At 57.9% G+C, this 10,414-nt stretch overlaps 2 protein-coding genes across 26 annotated transcripts; both read right to left on the reverse strand.

The window, feature by feature from the left end:
- Positions 1-3,484: 3,484 nt before the first annotated feature.
- Positions 3,485-6,337, reverse strand: UBL4A (ubiquitin like 4A). Its single transcript, NM_001266701.1, is given in 4 exon segments — positions 3,485-5,397; positions 5,516-5,724; positions 5,973-6,078; positions 6,282-6,337. Coding segments are annotated over 4 exon segments (474 nt in total). The 5' UTR covers positions 6,330-6,337; the 3' UTR covers positions 3,485-5,286.
- A 722-nt stretch (positions 6,338-7,059) lies between these two features.
- Positions 7,060-10,340, reverse strand: SLC10A3 (solute carrier family 10 member 3). 25 transcript variants are annotated; one of them, XM_077988969.1, is made up of 6 exons: positions 10,278-10,340; positions 9,997-10,048; positions 9,642-9,675; positions 9,370-9,516; positions 8,333-8,830; positions 7,060-8,245 (listed from the first exon to the last, which is right to left on the reverse strand). In XM_077988969.1, the coding sequence occupies exons 5-6, from the start codon at positions 8,687-8,689 to the stop codon at positions 7,256-7,258; spliced, it is 1,347 nt and encodes a 448-aa protein (XP_077845095.1). In that variant the 5' UTR covers positions 8,690-8,830; positions 9,370-9,516; positions 9,642-9,675; positions 9,997-10,048; positions 10,278-10,340; the 3' UTR covers positions 7,060-7,255. The 25 variants fall into 25 exon arrangements, with proteins under 25 accessions (XP_077845095.1, XP_077845094.1, XP_028698169.2 ...); XM_077988968.1 differs by having other exon boundaries at positions 9,642-9,747; XM_028842336.2 differs by having other exon boundaries at positions 7,060-8,830.
- Between the last annotated feature and the right edge of the window lie 74 nt (positions 10,341-10,414).

A 10,414-nucleotide genomic window follows, 5' to 3' on the forward strand; every position in this document is an offset into this window, starting at 1 on the left:
TTGCACTTGACTAAAGTCCAAACTCCTTGGTCTATCTTCTAAAAGTCCAGTGTGACCTAACTCCCAGCTCCTTCCCTTGCCTCTTACCCCACCTGCCTGCTCCCTCATTCTTTGTGGCCGCTGGGACCTTCTCTCTGCTTCCGACCAAGGGCAGCCTGACCCCAGCCCTTTGCACTTACTCTTCTATTTGTAAGACTGTCCCCAAACTTTCCCATGGGCTAGCTCCTCCTCGTCATCAGGACCTTGTCTCCAATGTCACCTCCAAGAGGCCTTCAGGATCACCAGTGTAACTCAGTACCCGCAGCCATTCTTCATCACATTTGCCCATTTCAATTTACTATATAGTATTTATTCTTTCCCTCCCTCCCTCCCTCCCTCCCTCCCTCCCTCCCTTCCTTCTTTCCTTTTTTTGAGACAGAGACTCACTCTGTTGCCCAGGCTGGAGTGCACCAGCGCGATTTCAGCTCACTGCAACCTCCACCTCCTGAACTCAAGCGATTCTCCCACCTCAGCCTCCCGAGTAGCTGGGACTACAGGTGTGGTACAGCTGTGTGCCAGCACGCTCAGCTAATTTTTGTAATTTTTTTCTCCCCCACCCCTAATTTTTGTATCTTTTGGTAGAGGTGGGTTTTCACTATGTTACCTGTGCTGGTCTCCACCTCCTGGGCTCAAGTGATCTACCCGCTTCAGCCTCCCAAAGCGCTGAGATTAAGGCATGAGCTACCGTGCCCCACCACATAGTATTTCTACCCACCCCCCACCCCCCAAAAAAAGAATTGGCTTGGCCAGGTGTCTTGACTCAAGCCTGTCATCCCAGAACTTTTGGACGCTGAGGGAGGAGGATCACTTGAGGCCAGGAGTTCGAGATTAGCCTGAGCAACATAGTGAGACCCGGTCTCGACCAAAAAAAAAAAAAATTATTAAATTTTAGCCAGGCCTAGCATGGTGGCTCACTCCTATAATCCCAGCACTTTGGGAGGCCAAGATGGATGGATGGATCACCTGAGGTCAGGAGTTTGAGACCAGCCTGGCCAACATGGTGAAACCCCATCTTTACTAAAAATACAAAAATTAGCCGGTTGTGGTGGCAGGAGCCTGTAATCCCAGGTATTCGGGAGGCTGAGACAGGAGAATCGCTTGAACCCAGGAGGCGGAGGTTGCGGTGAGCCCGGGTTGCGCCATTGTGCACTCCAGCCTGGGCAACAAGAGCAAAACTCTGTCTAAAAAAAAAAAAAAAAAAAAAAAAAAAAAAAAAAAAAAAAAATTAGCCGGCTGTGACAGTATGTGCCTGTGGTCCCAGCTACTAGGGAGGCTGAGGCAGGAGGATTTCTTGAGCCCAGGAAGTCGAGGCTACAGTGAGCTATGATCTAGCCACTGCACTCTGCATAAGTAACAGAGTGAGACTCTATCTCAATCAAACAAACAAACGAAAAAGTCCATGATGTTCAGGAAATAAAGCAGAGATAAAGGAAAGGTTTTTATAGGGAAATGGCGAGTAATAGCTGTAGAAAAAACTATCAGAAAATTACCATTTTGCAACCGTTATTATCATTAATGTAATAATTAATTGTTATTAACTTAATAATTGATTCAGGATAGCCAGGTGCAGTGGCTCACGCCTGAAATTCCAGCACTTTGGGGGGCCAAGGCAAGTGAATTGCGAGGTCAGGAGTTTGAGATCAGCCTGGCCAACACACTGAAACCCCATCTCTACCAAAAGTACAAAAAAATTAGCCGGGTGTGGTGGCGTGCACCTGTAGTCTCAGCTACTCAGGAGGCTGAGGCGGGAGAATCTCTTGAACCCAGGAGGCAGAGATTGCAGTGACCCAAGACCACGCCATTGTACTCCAGCCTGAGTGACAGAGTGAGGCTCCGTCTCAAAAAAAAAAAAAAAAAAAAATTGCCGGGCACAGTGGCTCACGCCTGTAATCCCAGCACTTTGGGAGGCCGAGGCAGGCAGATCGTGAGATGAGGAGATCGAGACCATCCTGGCTAACATGGTGAAATCCTGTCTCTACTAAAAATACCAAAAAAAAAAAAAAAATAGCTGAGCATGGTGTCGGGCACCTGTAGTCCCAGCTACTCGGGAAGCTGAGGCAGGAGAATGGCATGAACCTAGGAGGCGGAGCTTGCACTGCACTCCAGCCTGGGCGACAGAGCGAGACTCCGTCTCAAAAAAAAAATTTGATTCAGGCAAGGATTGTCACTGGATGGCAAAAGCATTAGCTGAAAGGTTGTTGGGGACAGGATATTCACAAAGTCTCAAAATATTACCCCAAATTACCTGTGAATCAGGAAGGGAAACTGCATCTTTACAGGGGAGAGATCTGGCAGCCGCCACCTGGGCCATGTGATCAAACAGCCTCCCCAGCAGTGGGGCAGCCTGACCCTGCCAGCCGCTAGATGCGGGGCTGGGGGTGAGTGTGGTCAGAGGAGGAAAGGATACAGTATCAGCTGCCTTGGATGCTTCCAAAAATATTCTTGCCTGATTACCTGTGGAGAATGGCTAGTTGGGAGAGGCAAAGATGGCCTCCTGCTCCCTCAGAAGCCTGGCTGAGTGGCATTGCCATTCATCCAGGTGGGTCATGGAGAAAATGTGTGTGCTGAGGAGCTGGCCAGTGCTGGACGTGAGTGCCAAGAGGGAAGGGACTGCGTCGTCCAGTCTCAGGATTGCCAGCACTTGGGACACAGGGGGCACTCAGTGATGAGCAAGGTGTCTGCAGCAAAGTCAGGCGCTGTCTGGAAGACATGGGCTGGAGCTCAGGAGAGAGGCTGGGATGAGACATATACATGGGAGTGAAGCACAGAAATAGAAACAAAGCTAGATGAGCTCCCCCAAGAAGTGATACAGAGAGAGCTGCTATCTCCTGATGTCATCGTAGTCACACTATGGCCGCAGGGTCAGAAACTGTCCCGAGACCCCTCCCTGAGGGGCAGGTGGTGGATCTCAGGGCCCTTCACCGGGCAGGGGGCAGTGGATGACTTGGCGCTACCTTTCAGGGCCGACAATTGGCTCAGAGGGGCACAGCACCTGCAGTAAACATTCTGACCCCCGTTAAAGGATCTCAGCATTGGGGGGCTGCACCCTGTGGCTGCTCCATCTTCATGCAGAGTCCCCAGTGTCCTCTAATGATCCCCCCACTTCCTGTCTCCCATCCCTGCAGTGTTTCCTCTCTCTGGTGCCTTCCCTAACCAAAGCCTCAGGAAATGCTTTGCCTGTGTGATCTTGATGCCTCCAGCCCTCTCCTCCACTACCTGTAAGGTGGCCCTGATATGACACATGCATTTCCCCTGTAGTGGACAGCTGCCATTTGCTGCCACCATTGAGGACATCCATTCATCCAGCCCTCCCCCAGAGCCTTCTGTCCCTTGCACAGCCCATGTGTGTCCAGGGAAGTGACCCCATGCCTAGCTCCAGGGAGCCAGCCCTGATGGATAATCACCCCCTACCCCGGCCAAAATGATTGGACGCACAATCCAGTTCCGACCAACAAGGGTGTTTATTTGCTGGAGGCATCTGAGACAGCAGAGGTGCTACAGAGAAGGTGCTGCTCTGGCAGTGAGGCAGTGAGGGAGGGATTCTGTGGAAGCTGCAGGCAGCCACCTTTTCATCCTTGGAGGTGGTGGCCTGGGATGTGGCAGACACAAACGCAGAGGGAGGCAGGAAGACACTGGAAGAATTGCTCCCCTGCTGCCAATGCCGATACCACTGGGCTTTTCACTTTCATAAGCCAAGAAATTTCCGTTACTGATTAAACAAATTGCCTTTATTGTTAAACCAATGATTGGATATCAGAAACAGCCTAGCTAATATAGCTCCTTTTGGATAAAAGTGGAAGTCTCACATTCACCTTTAATGTTATTTCATTTTCCAAAATCAATTTCCTGGCACCACGCAAACAAGAGCACTGGTAAATGTATCACCTGAGCTGCAGGCCACCCATGCTCACAAGTGTGTCCCTGCCATAGGTGGCTTTGAAGCCATATACATGGCTCTCCAGCTCTCGTGGGGGGCCAGGGGCTTCTGTGTGCTCTTCAAAGCCTTCACCCATTGGGCCTCTGTCCATCTTTCCAGCCCGGGGACCCAATATTTGCCCCATCAGGCCCAGGCAGGAGGGCCTCCAGCACGTGCAGCCCCGACCACACTGTGAGCGGCTCACTTGGCAAGGGTGGAGGGCCCAGAGTGGCGTCCTCCTGCTGTGGCTTCCTTCTAGCCTCTACCACCCCTGGGGGCCTCCAAGGAGCAGGTGGCTAGATGTCCTCTTGTGCCCATGCACAGGGCACAGTGGAGAAGGAACCGGAACCCAGCCCATGTTTCTGTCCCCACCCTGGCACCCCAAGGTTTCCTCTCAGGCAACAAGGAGCACACGAAGTGAGCGGCTGTACACAGGTGGCTGATGTGTTCATCTTCCACAGGGAGGCGAGTGCTGGGGACGAGGACAAAGGCCTATGCCCAGCCCCAGTTCTGACATTGCCTTGCTGAGTCACCCATCAGCCCTAACGCTTCCTGGAGGAGACAAGCAGACAGGGTGCCCAGAGAGGAGCTGTGTCACTAAGGGCCAGGACACCCCATCTCTGGGTCACACTTGGCCACTGCTTCGCTTTTGGCTTCAGTTTGTTTACTGAACAGAAGGGAGGGGGGCACTGTGAGACGAAGGACACTGACTCAGGTCGGGGAGTGGCCCTCACTGTATAAAGTCCGTGGCTGGGGACCAAAGTGGCACTGAGACTCCCCCGAAGTCACATCACAGAGCTGGGGTGACTTGCTGACTCCCTGGCCCCAACCTGCTTTTTCATTTGTCGAAAGCACACTGGCTGCAGCAGCTGCTGGGGGTGTGGTGGTTCCAGGGCTGGCTGTCACTTGGCCTCCTGCAGAGGTAAGCTGAAGGCTATGTTGGACCCGCCAGAGGTCAGGTGACAGCTGCTTTCCCTTTCAGGATTGGGAAGGAGTCACCTGAGGGTATATTCTCAGTGGGCTAAACATGACATGCCAGAGCCCAGCTCTCCAAGCAGCCCCTTCCTCCTTCTCACACCAAGGCACTTTCAGAAGCCGCTGGATTCCGACTGGGGCTCCGCCACTTCACCGCCAGTGCCTCTGCTGTGCTGGCTCACCTCTTCTGAGGGTGTGGAAGCAAACCCAGGTCAAGCTGTGAGGAGTGCCTAGCACGTGGCCAGAGCCAGGTACATGCCAGCTATTATTATGAGCCCAACTGCAACAGGTGAACACACTTAGTGTGACATGCTGCTGTGGCCTGGCACTGGGCACCTCCCCATGCTCCGAGAATGCTATTTGGAGAAGCCTTTCTCCATCGTCTCAGTCACTTCAGGGTGCAGGAAGCGGCTGGCCAACCGTTCGATGTCGTCCAGCGTCAGGCGGCTCAGGGACCTCTCGTAATCCTGGGGAGAGAAGGGCAGGAAGATTCAGGGGCTGCCAGTGGGGAGCCATACACTGCAACAGAGGTAGGGGCTGGGAGGAACTGGGCCTGGAGAGGATACCCAGGGTTACCCTTCTCACCCTCTGTAGCTGTTCCAGGACCCTGCTGGCATCTGCCGCACTGAAGTGGCGGGCCAAGACTTTGGAGATTAGCTGCCAGACATGCGGGGGTGGGGAGTCGGCCAGCCTCTGGGCCTCGCCTTCTTCTAGTAGCACCTTCTGCAGGGGTTTGACCACTAGGTTGAGCTTGGAGTTGGGCCCGATGCTATAATCCGAGAGTCGTTTCCCATCTGCCAAAGACAGATCGATGGGTTCCTCCTCCTCCGCCGCCGTGGGGGTGGCCCGGGACGCGAGACCGCCTCGGGCGGCGGGAGCGGAGCGCTGCGGCATCCGGCAGTGAGGCATGCGGCCGCCTCCCTTGGGGTCATGTGGCGCTTGGCGCCGGCACCCCAACCCGTTACACGGCTGCCGGCCTCGGCCCGCGCACCCCAGTCCCGCTTCCTGCGGGGCTCCCTGGGCGTCTCCTCTCCCTGGGTACCTGCCAGGGCCTTGCCCTTGAAAAGCAGCCGTTGCTGGCGCACGGGGACGTTCAGCTTCTCGGAGACCAGCTGCTTCAGCGTGGACACCAGCTCGTCCTCCGGCACCTGGCCGCGCGGAGGGTGGGAGGCAAGGGTTGAGGCCGCGGTCCCCAGGCGGCGAAGCCCACGCGTCCGCTCCCGAGGGCAGCTCTCCCGGCTCCCAGTCCCCGGCCCGGCCGCCCCGTGCCCGCCCTTGGCCCTGCTGGTCACCCTGCCAGGAGCCGGCGAGAGAGCGCGCCGGACCCGGCCGCCCGGCCCGGGGACCCTACCTGCAGGCTGCACTCCCGGCCCTGCAGCGCCTTCACCGTCAGCTGCATGGCGGTCGCGACGGCGTCCACTCGGGCCGGCGCGCACCCCAACCACCCCCCGCCGCGCGCCGCCGCCCCGGGCGCGCGCTGGAACCGCCCGCCGCCGCCGGAAGCAGCGAGAGGGGCGCGCCCGCCGCCCGCGCTTCCCGGCCCCGCCCTCCTGCCTCGTCCACGCCCCGGCCCCGCCCCCCGGCCCAGTTGCACCCCGGGAGGAGTGCCCCTGGGGTCCCGCCTAGCACACGCGCAGCGACCGCCCTGGCCGGCGGACCCCTCCCAAAGCAACAGCGCCGGGGAGTTGGGAGCAGGAACTAGTCGGGCCAGGTTGGCGTCATCTGGGAGCTAGGGAATGGAGAAGGAAGGACCAGAAGGTACGCTCGCCCCCGCAGACTGCCTGGACCACCCCACGCGCCGTTACTGCTGGCGGAACCTGGCCCTGCATACCCACAGACGGCGCCCCCCCCGCCGGCTCCCTGCCTGGTGGCTTTCTGGCTCCTCCTTTCTGGTCTGGCTGCGAAACACCCCACTGAGCTTGAGAGGGGGTAGGGGGGCCAGCCTCTGCCCTCATCCTCCCACCTCTCCTACAGTGGGGACACGCCCCGGGAGGGCTGATAGAGAAAGCCTATGCAGGGGTCACCGTGTCACCCAAGCTGGCCCTCCACCCTGGTCCACACCTACCCAGCACACTCTTTCTACCCCCACGCCCAGGCCCCAAAGGGCAAAGATTAGAAGGGACCCAAGCTTGCTTCTCTGTTTTATTGAAATATATTTTCTGGGCAGCGCCCACCTACCTAACTCAGCATGGCCTCTGTGGCACTGAAAGCTGGAGAATAAAAAATCAGTAAAAAAAATAAGCCTGGATTTTTCTGAGTGCATAGTGCATGAGAACTTTGGTGGAGTGTGGGGGCTGGGGCTGATGAAAGCTTGACCCAGAGGCCTCAGGAAACTGGGAACAGGCTACTGTAGATGCAGTGGCCAATGACCAAGGCCAGCATCTCGGAGGTGCCGCTCAGCGCCACAATGAAGGGGGCCTGGGAGGCATAGTCAGCTTGAAGGCGGCGGAGGGATAGCTGCAGCATGGCCAAGGCCAGCAGGCTGTTCTGCACCCCTACCTCAATGCTGACCGTCCGCCGCTGGGCCACAGGCAGCTTCAGACATGTGGCCAGGCAGTAGCCCACCAACAGGCCAACCAGGGGCACTGTGATACCCACCAGTACGATAGGTAGCCGGACGCCTGCCAGGATGAAGACCCCCATGCGATAGGCCAGGAAAAGGCCGCCCAGGAGGAGCACAAAGCTGAAGGGCTTGATGACCTGCAGCAGCAGCTGGGAGAACTTGGGGAGCTTGGACTTGATCAGCACGCCCACTGCTATGGGGATGGCGATGAACAGCAGGGTGCCCAGGATTTTGGAGATGGGCACGTGGAGTGTTTCATGGATGCTGAGCAGGTGGCTGTAGATGGCTGAAGACAGAGGCAAGAAACCAGTGGCAGCCACCGTAGAGATGAAAGTCATGGAGATGGCCAGGGTGACGTCCCCTCCAAGAAGGAGGCTGAAGAGGTAGCTCCCTCCGCCGCCAGGCGATGAGCAGGTAATGATGAGGCCCAGAGCCAGGGCCTTGGGCAGCATGAAGACTTTGGCCATGAGGAAAGCGTACAAGGGCATGACCAGAAACTGGCCCAGGAGGCCCAGCAGCATGGGCTGGGGGCTCTGCATGAGCCCCTTCAGAACCTCGAGTTCCACTTTGCACCCAAACGAACACTTGTTGACAAAGATAAGAGGCAGGAGCAGGTAGAGTATTGGGTTTTCCGAGAAGTGGGCCAGGTCGGTGCTGAGGGGGGCGGGGCTGTCTTCAGCAGGTGAGACCTTGATGCAGAAGTCCCTCCGCTCCTCGATCAGTGTGGGCGGGGCCTCACGGGGGTCCAGGAGCTGGATGTGGAGTGGGGCCAGCCCAGCCAGGCCTGAGTGGATGCTCACCACAAAGCCACCCCCACCTCCCCAGGTTATGGCACTCACGTTCTTGATGGTCAGCACCTCTGTGTCCAGGGATGTAACCCTGAGCATGGGGCTGGGCACCGTCCTGTTGGCTTGGCCTGGGTACTGGCTGGAGATCACAATGATGCCCTCACTCTCCTCAGGAAACTCAAACTCCATCACAGAGCCATCTCCAATGCTCAAGTAGCGGCCCCCAGTCAGCGGCACAGTGCGACCCCCAGCAGTGCTGAGGCTGCTGCTGGCTGTCCCTCGGGCCCCCCACGGCAGGCTGATGAGCAGCAGGGCAGCTCTGAGCATGCCTAAGGGACCTGTGCCACCATCCTCGCCTCCCACACCAGGCCACTGCTGAGAGCTGCCCCTGCCCTGCATTAACACCATGGCTCTTCCTGGAGGGCGGATTCGTGCCCAGGCCCTCTGTGGCTTAGGATAACATCCCCACTGGTGCTGTTGGGTTGTCCTGAGAAGGATTCATGGGTGGGTCCCAGTCCTGTGCTGCCTTCCTTGATGGCAGGGCTCTCCCTGAGGAGGTAAGGGACACAGAGAGGCAGCTGGTGAGGGCGTGCAGTCAAGAACCCAGGAGCATGGGGATCTGGAAACCCGCTGCTAAGAGTAAAACTCAGCAGGGACCCTTGCCCCACACTCAGGAATGGAGAGGCAATGCCTAGTGCTGGCCCTTGAGTGCTGTTTGGCTGTGGCTCCCTGGCCTGCTCTACCTGCCCCTACAGTGACTCGATGAGGGTCCTGCTGGGAAGCAGGTCCTCCCTCCCCAGGGAAGTTGCCAGAATGGGCAGCAGGAATGGATCAGACAGAGCCACATGTCTACTGGGGGGCTTTCTTCTCCTTTTGTCAGAGCTCCCACTGGTCCCAGACTTTGAGACTCCCAGAGCCACTGTGATATATCTGAGAGGCTGTGCTCAGAGTCCAGGGCTCCCCTCCATGCTCACATGCGCCCCTACCAGAGCCTCAAAATCCCAATGGAACTATGAGTGTTTCTAGGGACCAGCAGCACCTCCTTCCATTTCTCAATTTGGGCAGTGACCACTGTAGTGTCACATCACCTGCTAGAACTGGGGCAACCAGGCTGGAGACGCAACAGCTTTACATCACCCCTGTCAGTTGCCTCATGCACTGTTGTGTCCCGGTCCTAGAAGAGGACTGCCTCTGTAGATCCTATCACTTTGGCACTGGCCTCCCGTCATCTGAGACTGGGGTGAAAGGCAGAAGTAGGGAGCAGAGGTTAGGTTAAGTCAAAAGTTCATCCCGGCGAGCCTCCCCTATCCCTAGCTTAGGATTACATGGTCTCTGCTGGCTTGAAGTTCGGGTCACTTACCCTGGAGGCCTTGGTCCAGCCATGTGTCTTATCTCTGAAGAGGGAGGCAGGAAAACCAGTGGGGTAGGAGAAGCAAAGTAGAGGAGCTAAGATGAAGGCACCAGGGCTGAAGCCACCAGGGTGATACGAACCAGTCAGAAGGGGAAGGCTAGGGGCCATTCACCCCATGCCCCATCCCTCCAGTAGGGCTGGTGGCTCTGACTCACTCTAAGAGGGGTTTGGCCCAGATCCCACACCATTTCTGCTTGAGGGGCCGACAGAGTTTGAGCAGATGCACCCCCAAGTCAGGGGAGGGAGTCCCGGCCCTTCCACACCGGCCAGGTGTTCGGGATAACTGGCAAGGGCTCCTCCGTACCTGGGAGTCCGGAAGTTGTCGGACGGGTCGTTAGCAGAGCTCTGGCGCGGACCTGGGAGGGAGGAAAGGAAGGGCACGCCGCCGTCCCACAGGCGGCGACCCGCTCGGGCCGTCTCGGGGTCTGGGGGAGCACCTTACGACATTCCTGGGCCCCGCGGCCCCGCCAGGCCTCGCGAACGAGCGGCGGCGGCCCTTCCCTGCCAGGCCCGACCGGGCGCCCGAGTGGGCGATCGCGGAGCGGGGTCGGGGCCAGAGGCCGCCTCCCTTCCGGAGGCTCTCACCTGCCACAGCCACGGCGCAGCTCAGCTGCAGCGTCTGCCTGGCCAGCAGACGCCCGCGAGCTCGGCCCGTCAGGGCCCCGCCCCACCGAGGCCCCGCCCTTCCCCGCCCAGCGCGTCAGGGCCCCACCCCTCCCTCA

Source organism: Macaca mulatta, chromosome X, assembly GCF_049350105.2.
Source record: "Macaca mulatta isolate MMU2019108-1 chromosome X, T2T-MMU8v2.0, whole genome shotgun sequence".
Classification (NCBI taxonomy): domain Eukaryota; kingdom Metazoa; phylum Chordata; class Mammalia; order Primates; family Cercopithecidae; genus Macaca; species Macaca mulatta.

Coding starts and splice junctions, on each gene's coding strand:
- SLC10A3 (XM_001094935.4), bottom strand. CDS start 8,689: ATGGTGTTAATGCAGGGCAGGGGCAGCTCTCAGCAGTGGCCTGGTGTG.